Source organism: Podarcis bocagei (assembly GCF_964188305.1).
Source record: "Podarcis bocagei genome assembly, chromosome: 2".
Lineage (NCBI taxonomy): Eukaryota > Metazoa > Chordata > Lepidosauria > Squamata > Lacertidae > Podarcis > Podarcis bocagei.
In genome coordinates this window covers 98192704-98219670 of record NC_138126.1, presented here as the reverse complement: position 1 = coordinate 98219670, position 26967 = coordinate 98192704, and the positions used below count along the sequence as shown (strand labels likewise).

General features: G+C 43.2%; 1 protein-coding gene across 5 annotated transcripts in view; it reads left to right on the top strand.

Annotated features, from left to right (window-relative positions):
- Window positions 1–26967, top strand: part of LLGL2 (LLGL scribble cell polarity complex component 2) — a 67276-nt gene that overhangs the window by 22390 nt on the left and 17919 nt on the right. For all 5 annotated transcript variants that reach the window (XM_081185096.1, XM_081185094.1, XM_081185095.1 and 2 more), the window contains 11 exons: window positions 6281–6378; window positions 8307–8388; window positions 11588–11706; window positions 12789–12947; window positions 14343–14505; window positions 15156–15288; window positions 16105–16159; window positions 17016–17170; window positions 22378–22595; window positions 24556–24623; window positions 26746–26899. In XM_081185096.1, the coding sequence (XP_081041222.1) occupies window positions 6281–6378; window positions 8307–8388; window positions 11588–11706; window positions 12789–12947; window positions 14343–14505; window positions 15156–15288; window positions 16105–16159; window positions 17016–17170; window positions 22378–22595; window positions 24556–24623; window positions 26746–26899 (1404 nt within the window). The remainder of the gene's footprint in view (window positions 1–6280; window positions 6379–8306; window positions 8389–11587; window positions 11707–12788; window positions 12948–14342; window positions 14506–15155; window positions 15289–16104; window positions 16160–17015; window positions 17171–22377; window positions 22596–24555; window positions 24624–26745; window positions 26900–26967) is intronic.

The window sequence follows — 26967 nt, the reverse complement described above, 5'->3', positions numbered from 1 at the left end:
AGTGTGCTGCCTGAAGAGCAGTTCTGCTTGCAGCTTTTACATTCAAACCTAAGTTCCTGAATGCCTCTGTTATCGTACGTTTCGGCTCCCGGACACTGAAAACCCGGAAGTAAATGCTCCGGTTTTTGAACAACTTTTGGAAGCAGAACGTGCTATGCGGCTTCTGCTTGAGTGCAAGAAGCTCTTGCAACCAATCGGAAGCCGCGCCTCGGTTGCTGAACGTTATGGAAGTCAAACGGTCTTCCGGAATGGATTACCTTAGACATCAGAGGGTTGACTGTATTTGGCTCTGTTGTCCTGTTTACAATGGCATGTTTGCTGGGAGCAGTAGTCCTCTGCCATTCAGACCTTTACAAGGAACATTGTGGCAAGTGAGTGTCTTGCAGGAATCTGCTGTCAGCCAGATGGGGAAGTTTAGGATGAAACTCTTCAAGGAAAAGAAAGGCGGGGTACCTCGCTCTTAGTTTGGCTCATGTAAAGCTCTGTGGGGCAGGCATGTCTCGACTGGCGGTGTTAAGTTCGCTGATTGGCAAAGCTCAGCTACCAGACAGGCTGGTTCACCTGTGTTTTACCTAACTGGAAGCATTCCACTTAATTCAGGGGTTCCTTGCTTTCTTCTGTGTCTCCTAACCTGCCCCGTTAATTGATGTAAACACAGGCTGTGTCTCATTGACTAAGCAGTTGTGAAAATCTGATTCACCACTGGCTAGACTTCTGCTCATCCCTCTCCCCTTCTAAAGGAGAATTCTGCAAAGCAGCTGTTCCCCTCGCAGTTGTAAAAAAAACTTCAGCAACAATGGCAGAAGTGAGTGAAACAGCTGCCAATGTAAATCCTTTCAGTTTTGTGCTGGAGTTGGCCTGCTGGTTTACTGCTGCTTCTAATTGCAGGCAGTACTCCCAACCAAAAAGTGTATTTCTGTGTTTTTATATTTTCCACCTGATCCGAAAAGGAAACAAAAGCGCTCTTAAAAGGTTGCTGCTGATCACCTTCTGAGTTTCTCTCTCTCTCTCTCTCTGCCTGCTAAGGCACTATTACAAGAAGTCCATTGTTCTCTCTTCTTTCTTCCCCCACCCCCATTCAAGGTACACCTGCTCCTCTGGTCTCTTGGTGCATGTGATGTAAAATAGAGCCAGGCATGCAGTTTCTGTCTCTCTCTCCCTTTAAAATCTGAAATGAATGCATGTAAGTGCAAGCTAAAATGTGCAAATAAATCTTTGTAATCGGCCTCATTCATTATAATCTGTAATCACACCTGCAACGCTATAAAGAACTGGAAAGCTGTGGTCAATGTTCATGGAACTAAGGAATAAGTAGTATTAGATGGAATGTAGTACAATAACACAAATATTATTTGTGTAGCTGAAGCCATTACAGAAGATAGGTGGAATGTAAAAAAATGTGAGCCTAGTTCTGGTTATTCAAGGATGCTAAATCAGCTACTGCCACACTCTCCTTTGCACTGTAAAAAAGCGGGGGGGGGGGGGGGGTGTTAGATAGTGCCTCAAATGGGGTGTGAATGATGCAGAACTGGGAGGAGAGGGGAAATTGGAGGACAGGGGACACCTTGTGAAAGCAGAAGAGCCTTCCATTTATGTGACATGCTCTTTGGATCCAAGCCATTTTTCCTATTTTATGCCCCTCCCCAAAGCTGGAGGCAACGGGACAGTTAAGCACTGTCTCTATGAATCCATGTTCCTTAAAGGACATGGATAGAAATAGTTTTTTTAATTAAAAAAAACCTGGATTTTAAATGGTTGTTTTAAACTATGTTTACTATTACCACCACCACATAGAAAGCACCTAGTATTTTCTAAGCACTGTAGAGAGATTAAAAGATAAGGTGCTCCCTGCCTGCAGGCTCAGTCTAGTGGATATGACACAAAAGGAAACAAGGAGCTGGGAGGGAAGAGGAAAGCTAGCGAACTGAGGCGCCAGTTATTGAAGCTACATAGTTGCAGCAGCAGCAGCATCTGCATCTGATGTGGTCAGGTGGGCCTTCCTGCCTTTAAGTACAGAGAGGTAATACCTGTAGCCCTCTGTCACTCAGCTGATGACAGAAGATAATCGACCCTCTGCTGCCTGCAACTGGCATTTGGAGCCAAGTGTTATTTTCTGGTGGTTGGGTAGGGGCGAACCAAGTTTTCTGTAGCTTCTGCTGCTACGGCCAAATGATGAGCCAATCTTGTCGTGTTTTCTTTCTAAAAATCTGATTTAAAGTGTCATCGATATTGAACCTTTTAAACTGAAGCCATTAGATTGTGTTTTCCTGTTAAAAACAAAAATGGAGGAGGAAACAACGTATTTTCCCGTCTATAAGACGCTCCCTATTTTGGGGGGACTCAGATTTAAGAAAACGGGGGGGGGGAGAGATGTATCAGTGTATAAGACACCCCCTAATTTTTGACATTTTTTTAAATGGGGGAAAAAAACTAGCCTTATAGACAGAAAAATACGGTAATCTGATGCAGTCAAGTATTGCAAATATGGCCTATTCTCATTTTAAGTTTTTCTGCTGGGCCCATGTCTTGACGTATCATTATTAATATTATTTATTTCTATCCTGCTTTTTATTCAAATAAATACCAAAGTGGCTCACAAAAAAAGATGAAAATAAAATAATGGAACATCAAAAATACAGCATAAATTGTATAGAATACTTTACAAATCATCAGTAAAACAATCACAAATCACAAACATGGCGTGGGGGCCATGATGGCTTTTGTCTCCCTGGCAGTATCCCAACAACAACTACCATCTATGTAACACTATTAACAAAACAACTAAGAAATAAGCTAAACATCACCGTTACACTAAAAATAATATTATAGGATTCACAAAGGTACTACAGCATTCATATCTATGAAACAATATTAACAACATTAACAAAATAGCAACAAAACAAACAAAGCCCTGTTGAATTTGTACACATACTTGCCTCACCACCATGACTCATAAACTTTCATTCTATTCAATGCATCAAAATACACTGACACATAATGTTCCTGGCAGCAATTCCTTTCTGAAGGATTCTTGCGATGGAGGTAGTCAGCACAAAGATACTCTCCCCTCACATCCTTTCTGCCACTATGACACTTCCATTTTCATAACAGAAAAACGGAATACCAGAATAAGACGAGGCTGCAATTTGGAGGGTAGGTGATACTCTGACATGTGTTCAACTATGATTAAAAATATCATTAGTTAACATATCTACATGATCAGTGTGGGAATGATAAAATACTTGAAATATCACATTAGACCCTTGAAACCCTTTTCCAGTTTTCTTAGGGAAAACGCCTTAAAATTATTACATTACCATCACAGGCACTAGCTTCTCTAGAGCCTTGGAGATAACAATCGTGTATTTCACTAAGATCGTTTTGCTGAGTCTACCTTTTTATGCCTTAAAATTACCTAAACTCTGCAGTTTGTAAATTCCTCAGATTATTAATATTTATGACTCTACCAACCCTGTTACTGTATTGACATTTACTTCCATAGCATAACACTTCTGGGAAGTTCTGGGCTCTTGTGCTGCAATCCTAAAAGTCCTGTTGAAGTCCGGCTTTCCATTGAGTAGACATGTACTGTATAGGATTGCTCTGTAAGTGTTTAAATCTTGCTAAATGCATAAATACAAATAATCCCTTACAGTCACAACTGCCCGTTTTTCAGTAAGCATAAATAATTCTGTAGTGTGATAGACATGTGATTAAAGACACAGACTTTAATTTGTTACTCTAAGAAAATCTTTAATAAATATGTGAGCTACAAAATAAGCAACTTTGAAAGATTAAGAAGTTAGGAGGAGAGCACTTCAGTCTCCCAGGACTCTCTGAAGACTTTTCAGATCCGCACTGTATTATTCTCTTCCTCCAACAATAAAATCCTTGAAAGACAGACTACAGTGTGAAATTCCTGAAGTATAATTGTTATCAGTTAGTTTGAGCCCTGAATGAATACAATCAGGATAAGGATTTTCACTCCTGCTTAGTCAAATTAACGTAACAAAGCTAAGAAGATCTATTGTCACAAATAGCTGCAATTCTGTAAGGTTACTGTGCTTGTTATGTTCAGAGATGAGCTTTGCACAGAGATACTGCAAACTCTACTCATGATCTTTTGACCTCACTATTTATGTTTTTCTGCCTCTCTAAGCCAACAGAGGATAACACTTCATGCAACTAACAAAGTGCATCTCCAAAACCTTAAGGCACCGTGAATCGCTAAAGGGCCACAAGACTCTTACAGATCTACTTGCTGCAGCAAACTAGAATGACTAGTAACCCTTATGATGTGGAATTATCTCACTTCTGAGTCACTGCCTTCCTCTTTCCAGCTGAACTTCAACACCCCCCCTTTTAAAGGGAAGCCAGGGTTTTACAGGCCATTCATAAGTACTTGGGGAACGGATTGGCAGTTGTGCTTGCTTGCTTCTTGTCTATAAACTAGCATGTGTATATATGAACAGAGTCAGAATATTACACGTTTTTTTCTATACTGCTAAAGCTGTCCTGGATGACAATATTCTTGCACCTTTAAAATCTGTTCAGGGCTTTCTTGTGTGTAAATCTAAAGCAAGGCAGAGGAGATCAGGAAACCAGAACGGGGGCCTGAAGCGCTTTGCTGCTCTTGAACTGTGACAAAAGTGCAACAAAGACATGTTAGAGCGGGGGACGATGAGGCATTCCTCCAGTCCACAATCCCAAGCCCTTCTTAAGGTAGCACCCTTGGCTACAGTACTGGGAACGGCCTATTGAATAAGGCAATGAGGTGAAAATGGACTCTTCCCAACTGGCATAGTTGTGCTCTGGCTTGGCTTAGACTGCTCAGATGGTATATGGGAAACTGAAATGGGACCAGTGTCCCTCTTAGGCTCTGGAGATGGAGAACTTCCTGTCCCTCCAGATAATGTCCCTCCAGCTCCCATCAGCTCCAGCAGTCATGGCCAGTTGTCAAGGGTGATGGGAGTTGAAGTTCAACAGTGTTTGGAGGACTCCAGGTCCCCCACCTCTGCCTTTGATACTCAAGGCCTCCGCCTTTGCTAGCAACTCCCATCAGCATGGAATGATGGATGTGCAGGTTTCCCATCCCTGCACACAGGCATGATCTGTCAAACCTCTGCCTTGTAGTTTCCTGCAGTGATCCCGACTGAAAACCACTGGGTCAGTTTCTCTTCATGTCCACAGTGCTTGCTCAGCTACTCCTGTTCTGTACTAGGCTGACGTTTTTGCTGAGGAAATGTTGACTTTATTCTGGCACTCAAATAGCTGCTGTCCCTCAGGCGTGGTCTTACTGTTTGGCTGCCTTGTGGCCTTTGGGCTCCTTTTGAAATGAAGGGAAGAAACACTTCCATGTGTTTCATTGGTGGCTTCTCAGAAATGCCATGCGGGGTGAGGTCATAGTTCTGTGGTGAAGCATGTCTTTGGAGGCCACAGTCTGGGGTTCGGTTCTTTGCTGTCTCGGTTAGAGGACTTTTGGCAGCAGGGAAGACAGGTCTTTTGAAGCACCAAGCTGCAAAGAAGAATGTGGCAATGTTCAGAAGGCCAGCTGCTTCTGTTTACGTTACAAGGACCGCTTCCCCAAAAGGAGACCCTCACGGTGCTTCTGAAATAAAACATAATGTTTGTTCCTACACAGCTGGATCTTTGTGTGCTGGTTTTGTTGTCCTGAGACACTGCAATTATGGAGTGCTGTTGTCAAGGAAGGCTTAAATAGGCCATGTGGGTTATTGATCTGACTCTGTGTAAGATGGCAACAGCAGACCTTCCAGCGAATAGGTGTCAGCTTTTGTGGCTAGCTGTGTTTACAGAGCAGAGGAAGTGCCATGTAAGGTGGCTGCGGCTTTGTTTTGTCAAATAACGCAGACACTCTTCTGCCTGAGAAGATGGATTCACATAAACAAAGCGAAAACGAGAGTTCAGGAAATAGCTCTAAGTTACTTGGAAACCAATTTCTCTCCCGCTCGTGCTGAAGCCATGGTGGTTGGATTGTACAGTAGACCTTTGAAAGAAGGTACCGTTCAGTACCTTTTAAAAACTGGTTTAAAATGGGTTCCCTAAATCTTGTTCTAGAGGTAAAAATTGTTGACGCAAACCCCCTCTGATTTTGCCAAACTTAATCCAAAATGGTACCTTATCTTGACTATATTGTCTGACTTCAGGATTGAGGTATATTAATGATGGAAGGAGAATAGCGATTGCTCTGGTTCAAGTATTATTTGGCCTCAGCTGCTTTTTTGTCTGCATTAATTGTCTTTTGTGCTTCAATTCCCAACAGACTGTTGAACATGGCTTCCCGCACCAGCCCAGCGCACTGGGCTATAGCTCTTTCCTCCATCTCATGGCTATCGGGACCCGATCAGGAGCCATCAAACTGTATCCTTTTCATTCATTTCTGAGCTGCATAATGGCTTTTCAGCAGCAGTAGGTATGCCAAAATGTGTAGAGATAGTATTTATGTGGTGCTTCCTTCAAAGGGCTTTGCATTTGTAGAATCAGTAATCCTAACAACCGCATTATCCCCATATTGGTTTCTTTTCTCAGATTACCTAGTAGGTTGTCGTTAATGTAAGTTTTGAACCTAGATAATCAGTTCAATTGCACCTCTGATAATGAGGGCCTCTGCTGATCAGCTCTTGTGAAATGTACTAAAATCATTGTGGAAGCTACTCTTGAGCTAATCTGGTCTAGTGGAAAGTGGTGCCTGTAGATAAATAGCTTTATCACCCACATTCCAAGTCTGTTTTAAATATCCTGACGCAGAGGAAGAGTTCATTTTTAGCACAGTGCAATATTTGTGGTTTGAATTTTGAGTCATAAATAAATCTTTGGCTTTCCTGTCTTGGTAGTCCTAAAATACTGGGCTAAGCAACAAAGTGCTTTGAAGGTGCTTTCCTTTTATCCAGCCTCAGTGCAGAATATAAATGAACACAAATCTGTTTCTAGTGGCGCTGAGCCAGCTAGGGTAGGGGAAGTGAACTGTTCCTCCTTCATGGAGGGACAATCTGAGTGCTTTCCAATGACACTGCCATTTTCCGGCAACACGTCTCTCTGGAAGACTCTTGCAAGCAAGCATTGGGCCATCTGTCTCCTGATGATGGATTTAAATGGAATTGCAGCACCCGGAAGACGAGAATAGATGGGCTCCTGTCACTCCATCTTGCCCAACTTCCAAAAGTGCCGCACAAGCAGGCTCTCCCGACTTTTGAATTTAAAATCAAGTAGATGTCTGTCTGCATTACAGTAATCTGCTAACGAATTTCAAAATGGGTTCCCAGACAACTCTTGTCTCCTTATCTGTTACTAGCAAATGTTTCAGCAAGCCTTTGCTGCATGGTACACTTGCCTCTTAGTCTATGCCAGGCTTCCTCAACCTCGGCCCTCCAGATGTTTTGAGGCTACAATTCCCATCATCCCTGACCACTGCTCCTCCTAGCTAGGGATCATGGGAGTTGTAGTCCAAAAAATATCTGGAGGGCCGAGGTTGAGGGAGCCTGGTCTATGCCAACAGTAAATGGTTGTTTTCGCTTGTTTTGCTTATTATTATTTTTTAAAATTTCTATTCTGCCCTTCATCCGAGGATCATAAGGTGGTTTGCAATACAAAAAAAGTAACATAATAACAAATGAAACAATAGCCCTCACGGTTTAAAGGGCCATAGATCGTTTAATTAGCCAAAGGCCTAGGAGAAGAGGAATGGGTTTTTTGGTCTTGCTCCTAAAGCAAAGGCACCAGATGAGCCTCCCTGGGGAGATCATTCCACAAATGGGGAGCCACCCCAGAATAGGCCTTTTCTCATGTTGCCACCCTCCAGACTTCTTGTGGAGGGGACACATGAAGAAGGGCCTCAGATGATGATTGCAGGGTTCAGGTCAGTTCATATGTGGTGAGGCAGTCCCGAGCCATTTAAGGCACCTTGAATTGGGCCTGGAAAATAGTTGGCAGCCAGTGCAGTTGGACTAGTGCAGTTACTGTAATATGCTCAAACCATCTTGCCCCAGTGAGCATCCTGACCACCAAGTATTGCACCAGCTGAATTCTCCAAACTCTATGCGGAGGCAGTCCCAGATATAATGAATTGCAATGATCTAACCTAGACATTACTAGAGCATAGGCAACCGAAGGTGGGTGTCTGCTTCTTCTAAGCAGTGATGATGGAAATTACCAGGGGTGACTTGAACCTAATACAAGTGCTTTATGGGGAGACATCAGAAGTATTCTAGGATAGAACTAATTTGCCACAAAGCGAAGGCAGCAAAAATCAATGCAGACATAAATACTATTGACCTCAATCAGTCATTCAGCTACGGCGCTCCAGGGGTTGAGTTCATGGGCTTGCACGAAGAGACCAACACTGTCATGCAAATACATTTCATTCCTGGCCAGGTGAGTAGAATTCCATCTAAATTCTGTGCTCCATACATCAGATATGTTTTCAACTTTCTAGGGTTTCAGAGACTGAGATGGACTTCACCCACTAGCCCTCTGTAATGTGAAAACATGATAGATGCCATGATGTTTTTGGCAAAGGGATCCAAAACTACTGAACGTTTTAATTCTTGTTCCTACTTTTGAGCACCTTGGCAAACTCTTGAGTGTGTAGATGTAATTGCAAAAGGAGGATAGATGCCCACTTCCCCCAACAGCCTGCACTTCCTTACCCAATTCCTCAATATCCAAGGGCAAAAGCTGGTTATGCCTCCTGTTTCAGCAATGATAAAAACCTAACATAAGAAGAGCCTTCTGAATTAGACCAGTGGCATCGCGAGCTGTGTGCAGGTGGCGTGTTGCTTGTTGGATCAACGTCTTAGCAGTGCTTACGACTTTGCCACCCGTGACCCTTATTTGGGCACTGTATTGAATTCCTAAAGGAAGCCTTTAAATAAACTTGCCGTAGTGAAGGTTTGAATCCTGAGTCTGACGAGGGGAGCCTGGACAAACGAACTTTGAGAAGTCGCTTGTCATTTTAGTCACCCTTCAGGCTGCCATCTCCGTTCTGCAGCAGTCCTAGAATACAAGGGAAAAGAAAAACAATGTTTGATCATTGTTGGATCCAGAAAACTGCTGTGCACAATTCAACAAGCGTCCTTTGATAAATGCAATTATTGTGGCATAAGCTTTTGTTGGCCAGAGTGTAGGTTCATGCAGCAATAAACATGTTCTTTAAAGTACTATAGGACTCGGTTGTTTTCCCTACAATATACTTCAATAGACTCTGCCTCTACCATGTGGCACTGCTTGTAGAGCGAAGATTGTTTTTGTGTTCATTTTAAAAACTGGATATACTTGAAGGAGCAAACATCTTGAGGGAGGAGGGCACATCAACTAGCCCTGCACTTAGCAGTCTCAAACCTGATTTTGGTTCTAGACCACTGGGAGTAGTCTGAATATATTTCAAGAATGCTGCTGTGTCACTCTTGCTCATAAACATAAGCCCCAAATCCAGCTGCGGCCAGACAGATTTTAATTAAGTTGGAGAGGATTTGGAATTGTTACCGCTTTGGCCTTTGTCCTGCATGCACTTTTATATAGAGAGATGGCTCTCCATGTAGGACAAGTGGATGTGAATATAAAGGGACCCCTTCTACTTTATTAAGAAACCTGCTGCAGGAGTAATTTCATAAAAGTTGTAACTCAGCAGGTTGACTCTCCCTGAAACTGATGTTTAGGAACACTTTCATGAGTACAAACTCCCAATTATCCTGCAATGTTAGAAGAACCTACAAATTATTTAAAAGGGTTTTGCCTCTAAGATTGGGAAGGAAGAATTCTGTGTTTGTGAGCATTTTTATTTTAGCATGCTGCCTTACTCATTTGCCAAGCCTGGGCTGATCTTCATGCCTTAGTGGAATCTCATAAAGAGAGAACATTTGGAATGAGCAATAACTCAGAATACTCATGGGAACTGTTACCTGCTGTACTAGGTGTAGCTTCAGCAGACAGTGCTTGGTTTTAAATACTTAAATATTGGCCAGGGTTGGGCTTGTAACAAATATTCTTGGGCACCACTCCTTTAGGATGAAGTCAGGTGAAAAGAATGCAAGGTGAGAAAGAGAGTCACAGAATAGGAGCCACTCGCTCCTAAACAGGGTGGGGGTGTGTTTTTCACTCAGAGCTACAAGGAGTTCAAGTTATTAGCCCAGCAGAGCTGACAATTGAACAGGTACTTCTCTGGGACGTGAAGTGCAGAATTTTCAAATTACAAAAGAGCACAGAAATGACCATGTCTCTACATAGAGCACTTGACTCTGTGTTAAGTAAACAAAACAGAAAGAAAGGGCAGGACCCACTGAAAGATTTTGGTGCTCTTCAAGCACAGCATCCTGAGTCCTCCCTCTCCCTGACCTAAGAGAAGCAAGACATGCATACATAGAAGTCCCAAACTGCACCGGATCTGCTTCTTTACTCTGTGCAAAGGAGTGATGGTGATCTTGGGGCCCTGGCAGGTGCCCAGCCTTTGCCACTGCCTGGAGTTTGCTCTGGGGAACAGGAGGTTGATTTAAATAGCGGTCAAGGTGTGTGAGAGTCATGGAAAGTAGTGGCTGATTGTATTGTGGCTCAGGAAAGCCTTTGCTAAAGTGGAGTTGGAGAGGAGCTAAAGGAGTGACTTAAATATAAGAGATGTAGGTAGTATTTCCAAGCATAGAGAATCAGCACAGATGAAGGCATAAAGGTGGAACAGGCCAATTGCTGATGACGTAGTGCATTACAAAGAGACTCATTCTCAACTAGAATAAGCAATTAGGTATATTCAGGTTCAGTTGATTTGTATGATTGTGATATTTACTGGTGCTGAAATTAGCCACCTCCCCTGTCCTCCTCGTCAGTTCTCCTCTGCAAATTCTCACATCGAATATGTGCTGGATGTTGAGAGGGAATTCACAATATCGGCATCTGAAACTGATTTTGCAGTAGTACCCAACATTCAGTTAAAAACATCCTCTTGAATGGAGAGAAGAAGATACCAGTTGCAATTTGATGTCACACAGGGTTCTGAAGTAATATTTTAAATAATTTTATTTAAACAATATTTAAGCATACAACAATCTAAGCATATACCTTACCACATAAAAACCTGAAACTTGTATGTCAAATGTCTGGATCTGATTTTGACATTAGAATCTAAACTGCAAAAATATTGAAGATTGTTTTGACATTTTGATTTAGCTTTGCTTGCAAGGTGCTGTCTTACCGTAGAGTTTCCCTCCATAAGGACCTTACCCTATATAGGATTTTAATATCTCCTGGTCCTGTGCTGAAATGGGCTACCTGTTTCTATTCATTTTTTCCCCAGGAGAGCCATGTTAGTCTCTTGAAGCAAAAAACCACCGGAGCTCTGTAGCATTAGTTTTGTGGTCTCATGCTCACTTTGTCAGATGTGTTTATTTCTACCAAATAGCTTTCCTTCACATTAATAGGACGACAGTAGTACAAACTCTTCTGACGGCTAAAACTTCATTCTTGATTGGTTATGTACTGTGGCTTAATAAACACAACTGCTGAATAATGTGCCTCTTGAAATGTTGCTGCACTCTGTACTACTCAAATGCTTGCTCATTCCTCCTTTTGTGTGTCTAATTTTCAGTGCCGCTTGTTGACATTGCTAGATGATAACAGCCTGCATTTATGGACCCTGAAACAGACCCACAGCAATATGTCTGAGCTGCAAGAAGAAAGACATTTCACACTCCGAGGGCCTCCTGGGTAACTGGGATACTTCTTTCTCCATCAGAAGTGGGCCAGGAGATGCATTCTGATAGACTTTTGTTTTGTTTTTATTGTTTAAGCAAATGCCTGCTTTTTTACTAGTTCTGTGCGCTCTGGAAAGCCTGTTTCTCATTTCTAAATTGGGAAGAAAGGTTGCATGCATGTGTGTTACATGACTTTCTACAAACTAAGGGTTTATTCAGAAGTAATATTCACCAACTTTCATGTTGTGCAGGGATTAGGAGTGTAGACTTCTACTTTCCTCTGACTTAATGGAGCTGAGTTCTTCCGTACATCTTTGAGCAAGCCATAGTTTGCTGTTACATCTGAACCAGGCAAATATAGTTTGGTTCAATTAAGGGAGGGAGAGAGTCTTGAGTGAGCAAAGGGGAAAGAGACGGCTGTTGTCTAAACAGACCAGGGGTTTGTGTGCTACAGGCTTGGTGAAAGAGTTCAGTGCCACTGAATTTTTTTAGGGGGCGGGATTGCTGCAGATTTTGTTGTGCCAAGTGATTCGCTGGTTAGCTTAAAGTTTGAGTGTGCACTTATAAAATATTTAGTACATAACCTGTTCATTTGTTTTGTCTTTAAACCCTGCTTAAAATATTCTATTGATTGCTTAAATCAGTGGTGTCCCAACTTTTTTCAAAGAGGGACAGATTTGATGAAGTGAAGGGCCGTGAGGGATTTTACCCCAGAAAATAAACTGCCACAGGGGCTGGATTAAACCAACCAGCGGGCCGGATTAGGCCCCCAAAACTGACTTTGGACATGCCTGGCTTAAATTGTTTGTTCCTGTAGAGTTGTAGGACAACTTACTAGCAAGTTTCTATTCCCACACTAATGGTATGCATTAGCCCTTTTTGTATCATATGTCCTTCCCCCCCTCCCCCGCAACTGAGAATTGTGGGATGAGAATTTATACTTAAATATCTGGTAATGAATAATGATTTCCAAAGCCTTTACACACAGCTGTTGGATCAAGTATCTGCTTTGTATTACAGTATATATAAGCTGCCTGGGCAACTAATTTCACCCAGCTGTAATTTACCAGTATCTCTTTTCCCCTCCACTTACAGTTCCCCTCCAAGTGCTACCCAGGTAACAGCTATCCTCACACACTCCTCCCAGGAACTTCTTTATCTTGGCACCGAGAGTGGTAATGTCTTTGTGGTGGAGATCCCATCCTTCAGAGTGCTAGAAGACCGGACCATCAGTCCAGATGTTGTGCTGCAACGGTAAAATGAGACGCTGGAGTTGCGCTATCTAGGGATGATTCCGGGGTGTTGTGTTACGCATGCGTTACAATGAGGGTAAAAATCCTGCAAGACCTTTGAACACTGGCTATATTAACATATTAACCTGAAGTAGTAGTATTGGTGCCACCTCTGTGGTTGCTCTGGAAAGGAATTCAAATCCCTGCCTACATGGTCTGACTTGAACTCTTTCTTGTTCCTGGGACTTGCCTGTCGTTTTGGTTACACGGCAGCTTCTTAATTCCAGTCTTCTATGCTGGTTTGTTGGTGTGGATGAGCAGCTCTCTTTGTCCTGGCAGACTGAGCTTCACAGGTAACCAGGAGCTGTACTCAGCCCTGCCCCCCCCCAGTGGTTTGGGGGCATTTTTTAAAATTTCCCAGTGTGGGTGTGGCGGCGGGAGGGAGTGTAAAAGTCCAAGTAAGGTTCAGAAGCTTGTTTTTAGTATTTTCAGGATTCAGCTTTCACCCTTTAATAATTTAAATACAGTGGTACCTTGGTTTTCGAATGTCTCCGTTGACGAACGTTTCAGAACTCGAACGCTGTAAACCCAGAAGTAAATGCTTCGGTTTTCGAACGTGGCCTCAGAAGTTGAACATGTTACGCGGCTTCCATATTGAGTTTTCCGTACTGAGGCTTCCGTATTGAGTTTTCGGTTTTCAAACGTTTCAGAACTCGGACTGGCTTCCAGAACAGATTACGTTCGAAAACCAAGGTACCACTGTACATTAGTTGTGACTACCTTTTAAATACTTCATAATAACTGTGGTACCCTTCCCCAACCTAGTGCTGTCCAGATGTTGCGGGCTGCAACTCCCATAATCTCTGACCGTTGGCAGTACTGGCTAAGGCTGTTGGGAGTCTGGAGTCTGACACTGTCAGGAAAGTACCAGGTTGAGCTATAGCAATGTTGTCAGTACAAGTCAAATTGACAATTCCATCGCTTAAGAAAAAGATGAAGAGTGAATAGAATTATTTAATTGTAACAACAGTGACTCAGGACATGGGAAACAATTTCATCGACTGGAGATTTTGGTGCTTCTATGGGAGAATCACAAGGAGCGAGGAGTTGGTGGGAAATGGCATCAAGATCTTTTATGGGAAGCAGTTAATAAATGGAATAAAAAACAAATTATCAGAATGCCACCGGGCTGTAGTGGCAGATATAGAGGTTAGGGCAGCATAGTTCGGATGGAGGCTATGAAGCTTCAAGCAGGTGGTTTTAGCCAGGCTATTTTCCAGGTTGCCCAAATTGATCCCTGACATGATAGCGCAAAGGAGGAGAATTTCCAACTGTTTGCTTTCTGTCCTTCCATATATTGGTGGCTTCATTGGCATTCATAATAGTTCATAACCTTTCCCCCCGCATTTCTTCGCAGTGTGCCAGAGGAGTACCTCAACAGAAGGTCCCTTGAATTGGTGGAAGCCTTACGGGAACATCCCCAGAACCCCAATCAGATCTTGATTGGCTACAGCAAGGGCCTCATTGTCCTCTGGGACTTGATAAATAACAAAGCGACGCACCATTTCCTTGGCAATCAGGTAATAATACCTACTGGGGCTGTGAATTGCAGCCAGGAAAGCTTTTCATTCCTGGAATATACAGCAAGGTGCAGGGAGAATTTCGTATAGGAAAACAGAACAGGAAAGCCTACTTGAGCAATTAAATATGCATTCTATGTAGCATGTTGTAATGCAGTCCTGGAACCATTTTTTAATGCTGGTGTGGAAGAGGCAAACCCAGGAGGTGGATGCTTAACCTTGTAGTTCATTTACACAAAGTCACCCTGAGCTGGCACACATGAAGTTAGCCCCTGGGCTACAGATCTTCAGTCCTTAGAATAAGATTGCATCCATAACTGTGTATAAACTGCACATACCACCCCTCTCCAAATCCAGTTCTATGTTTGGAATAAGCTTTAAGTCAGGCTTGCTAGAGGCCACCTTTGAGTTTCTGACCCTTCAGCGGGGTACTGTAAGTGCAAGTTTTTCCATTTGTTCCCTCGTAACCACGAGGGCTAAGAAACTTATTTCCATTCTCTGAGACTTGCATGCAATGCCGTCCTCATGATGGTCAGGTGGCCGAATTCTGTGACTACCAGAACACACACGGTTCTTAGTGGGGTGTTTCTTCTGAATTGGACTGCAGTGGTGATGAGACCTTTGAACTTTTGTTTGCTGATTCTCCCTAGCAACTGGAAAACCTCTTCTGGCAGAGGAATGGCCGCCAGATCATCAGCTGCCATTATGACGGGAGTTATGCCCAGTGGCCTGTCTCAAGTGATGATAGGCAGCCAGAGCCCCTGGAAAGCAAAGTGCCTTACGGTCAGTATGGGTGGGGGCTGGCAGTGCATGCCTTCGGAACCGTACATGATTTGACGTGTGTTCAGAGCAGTAAGTCTTTACAACATGGGGCCCACCAAGCTGAATGCCGCCCTCTTGAGGCTCAAACGTCTGAATTGTGCCTGCCTGAGGCGGCAAAAACAAGAGAAATGTTATATTGTGGCCTGCTGAAATGCATATGCCACAATATGTGGCCTTAATTAGAGCTCCACTGAATTGGAGCAGTGCCCTGGGCGGGTGATGGCGTCTGAGGACCAAAGTCTTGCTAAAGTGATGGTGGCTTTCCAGACTTTGGAATGCAGGAGCCAGTGGGAAATAGTTGGCTTTCTACTGTTAGGGGTGTCTTTAGTGAGTGACTGATCTGTTTTTAGTACAAGTAGTTTCTCTATTGTTTGGTTCATAAGCAACCTTCATTACACAGGTATTCATGGTGCTTCTGATGGCACTGTCTGTGTGGATAGCAAGACGAGGCTGTCAGGGCAAAGTTATGTAATGAGCACTTTCTCCTTCATATGGGAAAATTAGGGGTGTGCTGCCATGCCGTGTCAGGTTAAATGATAAAACTAAAAGATTCTCCAGCTACTTTCAGTCGTGTGGATTTTTGACTAAAATAATTGTCTTGGATTTGAAATGGTTTTTATATGTGCAGTGGTTTTTATATTTGTTTATTGCATTGTGAAATTGCTTTGTAGTGCTTCACAGGTAGCGATACATAAAGAAATAATAAATTGACAACAATATAATAAAATAAGCATTTATTTAAAACATGGCATCTTCTTTAAAAATCTGCCCTTCTAGGTCCTTTTCCTTGCAAGGCCATCTCCAAGATTTACTGGCAAACAACAAAGAACGGGTAGGTACTTTGGCAGATATTACAATGCTGCCCATTCTCCTAAGATTCTAGAGTGACCTTTTAGTAACAAGAGCTGAGCTGCTGCTTGCTAGAAATTCTGCAGCTGACTGAGGTGTCAGCAAAAGTCCTCTCTTTATAATCTGAACACTGAAAGCTGATCCACATAATGGAAGGGCAGTTAGAAATTGCCTGCTCTTTTCAATCCACTCAGAAATAACACTGTCATAGTTTATATATATATATATATATATAAATTAGGATTTATATCTTACATTTTACCATAAATTCCTTCCTGGGTGGCTTACAAACAAATAATCCTAAAACAATAACATTCTATATCTGTAGCAATATAATTAAAAAGGAGATAAAAGCAGCAAATAAAAACAGCTAAAAAGCAAACACAGTAATATTAAATATTATGAGAGAACAGGTGGACTTCTTGAGACATCTGAAAAATGATGTATTTGGTTCTAAGTGATTCTGCTAAAGGAGATTGTTCCACAGTTTGGGTGCCACCATGGAGAAGGCCCTCACTCCGCTGACCACGGTTCTGACTTTTTGCAAGAGGGAAGGGGAGCACACAGAGAAAGGTGCTTGACAATGTTAATTGATGGGTAGTGAAAGCTGGCCTTGAGATCCTGTGCCCAGGCCACTTAGGACTTTAAAGCAGCAAATTTGTGCTTCTCTGATTGCTGGAGACTTAAGAGAAATTCTAAAGATTCAGGGGAATGCATTTTGCCACAAGAGAGAATTATTCTGTCTCTGCAGTGGTTTGGTTAGCTTGTAGCATGAAATGCTTTTAAATTGGAGGAAGGTACCTAAATTGTATATCTGTTACATTTTCTTTTTCTCTAAGGCTTCCTTACATTATATTTCAAGGAGGGATGCCACGGGCCAGCTATGGTGACAGGCATAGCATTTCTGTCGTTTATGGCAATCAGCAAACTGCCTTTGACTTTACATCGCGAGTGATAGACTTCTTTGTTATTGCCAATGCAGATCCACTTGCAGGTATGTCGCGGATTTTGATTTCTCGGGGAGCTTTAGTTGGAACTACATTTTACTTTGAGGGTTCAGATTCTGGGTGTTGCTTGGAGTTGAAATACCCAATGTGTTGTTATTAGCGCCCAGATTTGGGTGATCATTGTGAAATACTAGTTGTGTGTTGGATTTTTTGTTTTACAGTATTTTATTTTTTGGTAAACTAGTAAACGGAATGATGTTTTGTATTTATAGGCTCCATCTTTTGGGAGCTAAAAATGTAAAGCATTTTGATAGAAATATAGAAAACCTTGATAGCAATTACAGCTTTCAGCTGTAAAAATGACCATTGGAAATGTTTCATGGGGGTAGGATTCTGTTTCATATTGCTACATCAAGTAGATATTACTGAACTACAACCCGCATCATCTCTGACCATAAGCCATGCTGACTGCAGCTTATTTGTTTAAGAGTTTTTATACCTCTTGGCTAACAACACAGCATACAGTATAATTTAAGCAGGAATATAAAACAGGTGTAAAACCATATATCCATTATAAACACAGCAACACTAAGTCTAAACTCCAGCCAGCACCAGCATCATAATATTCCGTATAAGCTGGAAGTTCAGCAACATCTAGAGGACCACAGATTACCCACTATTACACTAGAGATTCTTCATAGATTGCATCTGCAGTGCTGCCCTTAATTACTCTCCGAGATGTGTATCAATTTCTTGAAATTATTTATACACTGTTATGAAAAGTGCTCAGAGTGGTTTACTGTAAAATCCATTAAACAATAGAATCCAGCGGCATTAAAAGTCAGCACAAAGCTTAACTAAACAGATTGGGACAAACGGCTGGCATCCATAGCAAACACTTCAGTAAACAGGTAAGTTTTCCACGTGTGCTGAAACTGCATCACTGTAGGCAATATGACTCATTTAGTTTTACAAACACATGGCTATTAGTGAGAAGGAAGTCAGCCCTGTTCTCCTTGTCCATGAAAACAGACTTTTAAGGTGAAAGGACAATATTTTACCTTCCTGCTGCAGCGGTACCTGTTTATCTACTTGCACTGGTGTGCTTTCAAACTGCTAGGTTGGCAGCAGCTGGGACAGAGCAATGGGAGCTCACCCTGTCACGGGGATTCGAACTGCCGACCTTCTGATTGGCAAGCCTAAGATTGCTTCTGGGCAAGAGGAGTAGTGTTAGGTGGAGTTCCTCTGCATTTTGGGTCTGAGTGATTGTCTCCCAACTTGTTGTTGCACAGCTGTTCACACAGGCCACGTGTGCAACAGGGCATACAGGAACTGAAGAAGGAAGTGCTGCAACTGCTGCAGGCTTAGCCCAGGAAGTCGTTCAGTCATCTGAGGTTCCTGTGGTTGGCCAGCTTCCCTGTAACTGACCGCTTAAGCCTAATGGGAATCTGCCTTGGCTCACCTCACATGCTCCTTCCTTCGCTCAACAGAGTGTGAGAGTGGGCCACTCATTGTGCACCAAATCCACTTAGGTTAATGTGTAATGCTTATGTAATGGCTCTGGTGGTGTTGGGAAGCTATTCTTTCACTTACCGAGTGTCCGTGCTGTGGGCAAGATGCTTTCAGAGCTGATCATTTGGGGTGACTTCTTACAATGCGTTATGTAACTGGAGAGGTGGAGTACAGGAATGCTTTGTATCGTGTCAGTTGTGTGTAAATGGCTGCTTTTCCTGTCCTCTTCATAACACAAGAGCAGGGCTTCTATCTTTTCCAGTAAGTGGGGCTGGAAGGGCAGAAAGCAGTCTTTTTTTGCAATTGGTTTGCTACTATAGCTGGAGTTCAATGTATGCCTGCTGTCTCTGCCTCGGTACTAAATGCACCATTAGAAACGACTCTCTGAGATTGCTTTGTGCTACTACTTGGCAACTTCCAATGAAAAGGATACACGATCAACTATGCTCAGCAAAGATGACTTTGCTAGCAACATTAACTTTCAAAGCACTTGGTGCTTGGAAATTTTGCAAATAGGGGGTTCCAAATAAGTTGTCTTAAGCTTTTATCCCTCCCTAGCAGTTCAAAAGCACGTCAAAGTGCAAGTAGATAAATAGGTACCGCTCCGGCGGGAAGCTAAAAACGGCATTTCCGTGCGCTGCTCTGGTTCGCCAGAAGCGGCTAAGTCATGCTGGCCACATGACCCAGAAGCAGTACACCGGCTCCCTCAGCCAATAAAGCTGTCTAGAGTTGTCCGCGACTGGACCTAATGGTCAGGGGTACCTTTACCTTATGCTGAAATGTGAAAACTGGGGGCAGTATCCAACTAATTCGTTCTGTCAGCACAAGGGTTTCTGCTTGCATAGTGGAACACCGCCCCCCCATGGACCCCCTAAATCTGTTATGGGTTTTCCCCCAACCCTCCAGAGCAGATTTGCAGCAGGTGTGAGATGCACATGGGAGAGGGGGAAATTCCTTTGTGCAAGTGGAATTCCTTCTGCTGGTAGAACAAATTAGTTGGATTCTGCCCTCCCACAAAGCCCCATAGCTTAATGTTCCATAGAAAACAAAAGGCTAGCATGTATAATAAATAGAGAGACACTTGATTAGTATACCTGGCATCCCCATATTATTTGATTATTCACACATTCCAGCACTATATGATGGATCGCAGTATCTATGGGCAGTGTAGAAATTGTCAGTGGCAACAGATGCTGAAGAACCTTTCTTTAAAAGGAACAGGGTGTTCAGCTCTTTACAAAGGCTCTCTCCTGATTAGAGAGTCATTTGTATGTTTACTCAGAAGCAAGTCCCGCTGTTTTCAATGGTGCTTGCTTCCAAAATAAGTGTGTGTAGGATTGCAGTTTTAGTCTGTTACCCGTATGAGTGGTGCCTGTTCATTGATTGGCTAAATTTGCTTATGAGTATAAGCAACACATTTCAAGCAAATTGCACCCTTCTGTTGGACTGTGCCTGCTCTGCAATATAGGTGCATACATCAAAAGAGACATTCTGTCCTATGTGCCTTTCTTAACATAGTGGTTCATACTTCTGTTAATGTATATAATCTGCTGTGAGGTACCGGTAATTGGGACCATTTTTTTAAAGTCTTATCAGAAGATATTAGTTGCTTTAAGTTTAAAACATGCAGTCCTACTCCCTTAAAACCTACATGCGGTTTTAAAATGACAAATACTGAAATGATAAAACATAAAGGGAAGTTGTTTAGGGAAGTTTTTTATGTTTGATGTTTTATCATGTTTTTAGTATTCTGTTGGGAGCCGCCCAGAGTGGCGGGGGAAACCCAGCCAGATGGGCGGGGTATAAATAATAAATTATTATTAAAGGGACATTTAGGAGGAGGCTTTTTGTTTCGTTTCAAGGAACAGCCTTCTGGAAGCACAACACACCCAACAGTATGCATTAACTCGGTGCAGACAAGCGCTTGCCAAATTGCCTCTATCCCTTTTAAATTACTGTAATACTTCCATTAGTTTAAAATGCACCGTGACGTCTTCTTTTTGTTGCAAAGGTGCTGTGCATCTCCATGTTGGAGGAGCCACCTTTTGCCAAGTTAATTTATAACGGAAAACAATACAACATGTGATTCTGTGACACATTGTGCATTTTGCTTTCCAAAAGCAGAGCAGTGATGAGTTTCTGTAGCCGGCTGCAGAAGCGGCTTTCCGTTTGTAATGAAATTCTTCTTGTTCTCAAACGGATCAACCGCTCTCAGAACCAGCAACGCTGCTACATTTTAAGCAGCTTACTTTGCTGGGATTGGCCTAAGTTCCTAGAAATTGTCTAACATACAACTAACTGGGTCACTGCTGAGCATGCACAATGCAGCCTGTCTTTTACCCATTAAAGGATGGCAGATGAAAAGAGTCACATAGCCCACCTGCTTGCATCGGGTCCTTGATTTCCAGTTCACGGTCATTTCACGTGACATTTTTTACTCCATAGATAATCTTGGATAAAGCACATAAATGGCCTATTAGGGGTGTTGGCGATTGCATCACAGGAACTTGGATTGGGCAGAAAAATAAAACTTGCGCTTCACAGACGTGCACTTTGTTGTTGTTTTTGAAGAATTTATACCCTGCCCTTCAGCAGGTTTCCAGGCAACTTTCAAAGTGAACATTTCAATACAGCAAAGATGAAAGCAGACATGGAAACACCATAATATAAAGGAGCAGCATAAAGGAAGCGGGAGTAAAAACAAAAATTCAAAGCAGCTTAAAAACAAAGCACAGATGATTGCAGGGTGGGGAGCCCATCAGCTAAGTTTGACACAGAGTAAAACCCACTGGAATTAATAAACATGCCTAAGTTAATGAATTTCAATGGCTCTACTCTGCGTAAAGCTTTTGAAACTACTTTTTTGACTGGGAAAATAAAATATTTTTGCCTACTGCCTAAATGACACTAGATTAAGCTCTAGTTGGGACTCCCTTCAGAGCCAGATTTAGGGCAGTGCGGTTGGTTCCTTCGCACTGGGCACCAAGCCGAGGGGGGTGCTATAGCTATGATGCAGTGCATGCGCAGAATGGAAGGCGAAAGGTAGGGACACAATGCACCACTGAAATTTGAAAGACCAAAGTCCACCTTTGCTCCCTTGAAGAGAGTATTCTGCAATTGGAGTGAACCACTGAGCAGAGCAATCTGTTTCCCACTCCATGTGGCCACACGTGAAAGGAAATTGTTCTGCTGAAGGGCTTTGAAGGCCGAAATCAACACTTTGACTTGAGCCCTGGAACAAATGGGAGAGACGGTGCAATTGACGAAACCACAAGCATAATGTGCTTTTGAAAATATGTTATTTTATATGTTCTTAATCCGTTTAAAATATTTTACATACGTGTCTTCTTTCTTTTTTAAAAATTGTATTGTTTTGCTGCCTGGTTATTTGCCTCCATTGGGAGAAAGGAAAAGATAGAAATTCAATAAATAAAATGTATATAGTACCATCTCTATATTTTCCTCTTTGCCAGGGGCAGGCCTGGCTGGTTTCTTTTCCAGGGGATGTGCGGTCTAAACTCGACCCATGGAAGAAGGATGAAAATAGAGACAAGGGTAGAGAAGGGGAGGAATTGTGTGATTATTTCAAGATCCATAATGTAACTAATATTGCTCAGCCCCAAGCCTAGATAAACCATGCTGCTTATTTGTGTCCGCTGATGAAAGTACTTCACGATCATTTTCTCCCTGCTGCCTCTCCCCCAGTGAAATGATGGCTATTTATTGATTCCTTTTCCTGCAGAATTTGATGACCCATCTGCCATGGTGGTGCTAGCAGAGGAAGAGCTAGTAGTCATAGACTTGATGTCTCCAGGCTGGCCATCAGTCCAACCCCCGTACCTGGCATCTCTTCACTGTTCAGCCATCACATGTTCCCACCATGTCTCCAACATCCCTCTCAAGTTATGGGAAAGGATCATCAGTGCCGGGAGTAAACAGAACTCCCAGTTCTCTAATATGGTATGACTTGCATGCATGAACGTTGGAATGGAATGAACGAGTCCCTTTCATATTAATACTGGATTTCATACTGCATCTGAAGTCCCGCTTGAGAGATAGAAGGCACAAGCAAAGGATGAGGCCGTTTCAGCGATGTAATCTTGCATTCCAGCCTGAGTACTCAAAGATAATTATGGCCCCCAGACCCAAATCTGTTTGCTTATCTCATTTATTGCATTTATATCCTGCTTATCCCTCCAAGAAGATCAGATTGGCATACGTGGCTCTTCTCCCCTATTATCTTTGTAACGAACCCTGTGAGATAAGTTAGGCTGTGAGAGACTAGCCTAAGGTCACCCAGATAGCTTTCATGACTGGGTGTGAATTTGAACCTGATCTCCCAGGTCCCAGCTCAGCATGCTAACCATTACACCACACTGGTTCTCTGAGGGCACTGTAGGAATAATGCATTTTATAAGCTCTCTCTGCCTTCCTTGGGGAGCAAGGCCTTCTCTGTTCACTGACTCCAGAGGTCCTGGGGTGCTCCTGTGAGATCTCACAGGTCTTTCCAAATTCCCATGATGTCTTGCACAGGTGCATCTCAGACCTGGTGTGTCGAGAGGGCCTTGCTTCCCAAGCAAGACAGAGAGCTTAAATGCTCTTTTTGTGCTAGGAAAACGCACCACAAAAAGCTCTCTGCTTTGCTTGCTTTTAATTTGTGGGATTGCAACCAGCGGCCTTCAACAGCATATGGTTGAAATTGCTGAAGTGTTAAACACGTGTAGGATGCAATGTAAAAGGTAAAGGGACCCCTGACTATTAGGTCCAGTTGTGGCCGACTCTGGGGTTGCGGCGCTCATCTCGCTTTATTGGCCGAGGGAGCCGGCGTGCAGCTTCCGGGTCATGTAGCCAGCATGACTAAGCCGCTTCTGGCAAACCAGAGCAGTGCACGGAAACGCCGTTTACCTTCCCGCCGGAGCAGTACCTATTTATCTACTTGCACTTGACATGCTTTCGAACTGCTAGGTAGGCAGGAAGGATGCAATGTACTGCACAAGAAAACATGCTGAATTATATTGTTAGTTTGCCTGCGCAACTTGTCACAGAATTCAGAAATTTAATAACTTTAATTTTGGGGTGTTTGTGGCTCATGGACTGAGGATCTGTTTTGCATGCAGAAGTTCCTAGGTTCAGTCTTGGGCATCTCTTCTCCGAAACCCTGAGAGCCACTGCAAGACAGTGCAGCTAGAAGAACCATTCTTCTGATCTCTGTTTTAAGGCAGCTTCTGTGCACTCCACCCTAATCTAGATTTCTGGTTCCCTCCATTGCAAAGGACTCTGGCTTTGAGCTCACATCTAGGTGCAGACAAGCAAATTTTACACGTTTTGTACACTACTGAGAGATCAGAACACTTGAAGACAATCCAGTGGTACCTCTGGTTACATACTTAATTCATTCTGGAGGTCCGTTCTTAACCTGAAACTGTTCTTAACCTGAAGCACCACTTTAGCTAATGGAGCCTCCCGCTGCCGCCACGTGATTTCTGTTCTCATCCTGAGGTAAAGTTCTTAACTTGAGGTACTATTTCTGGGTTAGCGAAGTCTGTAACCTGAAGCGTATGTAACCTGAAGCGTATGTAACCCGAGGGACCACTTTATTCTGCACCCTGACAAAGTTGCAGTTCATATGGGTTCGGTTTCAGAAAGCCCCAATAGTTACAGTTTGCAAATATTTACAAGCTTTCTGCAGCAGCAGCTGCTTACAGAAAAAAAAATGTAGGTTAATGGATTCCTCCCCATCTTATATTAAACCTTAGCATAAGGAAATTGGCTAGTAAAACCTTAAGAATGTATGCCTTAATCCAAACAAAGCTTAATCTGCATAGATTTGGTGTTCAATGCTTTCCTGCTCCCTCTGTGTCTTCATTGCATATGTACTTCCAACTTTGCATCCATTCTGTCCCAATTTCTGTTTTCCTAGCAATGGCCAATTAATGGAGGCACCAGCAAGGCTCCAGATCCTCCCCAGAGAGACTTGCTACTTACTGGGTAGGTATGAAAAGAGACGTTCTTCCTCTGGTTACCATTCTGGAGTTTCTGACCTCATGTTTTGTTTCCACCTCTGCTTAGTCAGTCTAATACAGCGTGTGAGGATCATCATTTGTGCAACAGCCATTAAACTGATTATCTTTTTGAACTTGGGTATTTAACACTTCAATGGTAATGAACTCTTCTGAAGGCAGAAAGTTCCAAAACATTACCGGTTTGTGTGCGTATATGTATATAAAACGTCTCACATCAAGTGGATGGGATGGAACAATCATTTCGTTTTGCCCCTCCATGTGTCTTTCTCTATATGCTAAATAGGGCTTCGTTGCTGCTTTTCATCCGGAATTTAAAATATATGTATCCTTAATACTCCTGCAAGGACAAAAGAGGTTTCCCGTCAAGATCCCTGATAAGATTCTCCCAATTAATGCTCCAGGCATCCTGCCAGCCATGCTAAAAGGATAACATTAGCATACAGGAGCTAGAATACTCGGTGTCCCTGAGAACCGAATGTACTGATGTTGTGGAGAGAGGATTGAACGTAAGAGCCCGTCACCAGACTTCGTAAAACCCAGTGGGATACAGGCTAATTTCTGGAATGTCGCTTGGTGTATTTCAAGCACAGTGATGCAGGGGGAGAATTCATGTTGATTCACCCAAGCAAGCTTGGTGCCTCAAGTGTCGCAGCGTGGTGTTTTGTGTTACTTGTTTAACACTTTGTATACCACCCCGCAAGTTAACGTGGTTTTACAGTTTCGGAATAATGGCTGTGGATGTAAGAGGCATGATACAATAGAGAACAGAGGGGCCAGGTTGCCCTGCAAATTGGTGATGTGATGGAGGAGGCAGAGCGCTCTGGAGGAGCCAGCCACTGGAACTGCGACACACAAGTCAACACACGTTGTGTACAGGGCCACCTCAAGATTGAGGGGGCCTGTTCCCCTTAAAACAAATACTGAGGGAGCCGAGGTGTCTTTGCCCCCCCCCAAGTTGATGCGCCTGATAGGGAAATGGTAGGAAGGGGGGGGGGAAGCCAGGTCAGGTGCCAGCCGTTTAACACTATTAAAGAATGACCAAGCCGAAAGGTCACCACAGGAGATTGCTTGAGGAGAGGGGAGGAGCCCAAATGGCATCTGGTCCCAGCTGAGCTGATGGAGTGGTCCTTGCTGTCAACTGGCCACTGATGGGAGACAACATGGATCTAATTAGGTGGCTGCGAACGCATTTCTGTGCACGCCCATCAGATTATTCCTGTCAAGATTTATTTTAAATGCTCGCTGCAATGCATGTTCTTTAAGTTGACTTCACTAAGCTGGACCTAACAAGAGCCTTTTTAGAGCATTAGCCACAAGGAACTAAAGCTCTTTCAGCCTGACAAAAATATTAATAGCTTAAGTTTGTGTGGAAACATATATGGAGAGCAGTTAACTGCCTTGGGTGGTAGTCTTCAAAAAAGTCAGGAACTTCAGGAAGGTCCAGTAGTTAGTAGTAGTAGTTGTTGTAGTAGTAATAATAATAACAATAACAATAATATTTATTTATTTATACATACATACCCCACTCATATGGCTGGGTTTACCCAGCCACTCTGGGCGGCTCCCAAACAGAATATTATAAACACGATAAAACATCAAAAATTAAAAGCTTCCCTAAACAGGGCTGCCTTCAGATGTCTTCTAAAAGTCTAGGCTTCCCTGGTGAGCTTGGAAGCAGTGGCAGGCAAGCTTCCCTGAAAGACCCGTTGCCCACCATTGCAGATATTTCCTTGCAATGTTCAGACACAGGGTTGTGGTTCTGGGTATATAGTCTTCCTTTGTACTGGGCCGCAGTGAGGTTCTGTATGTGTGAGTTGGCTGTTCACTCCACCCGAATCCCCTTTGGTGTGCGTCAGTTCTCCAGCAGTCAAGTCAGCGTAGGTGGGGGGGGGGGGGTGAGAGAGTCAGCATAGAAAAGGGATCACGAAGGAGGAAAGTTTTGTAGCCGCCTGGCCTATCTATATTTAAATAATTAGTCCAAAAGGATTTCAGTGGCTCATGTTCAGTGTGTTCACTTACCTGGAAAGTAAGCCGTGCCGCTGGTGTAATCTGCTTGCCCCCTTCATTTCTCTCCCCCCCCCCATCAGGCATGAGGATGGCACAGTACGATTCTGGAACGCGTCCGGCGTTTGTCTGAACCTCCTGTATAAGCTGAGCACGGTGAGGGTGTTCCTCACGGATGCTGATCCCAATGACAATCTGAACCAGATGGGGGAGGATGAATGGCCTCCGCTGCGCAAGGTGAGGAGTCCGTGGCCCAGCCTAAACCTCCCGAAGCCAAGGCCTGCTGAACTGAGCAGCAGAGAAGC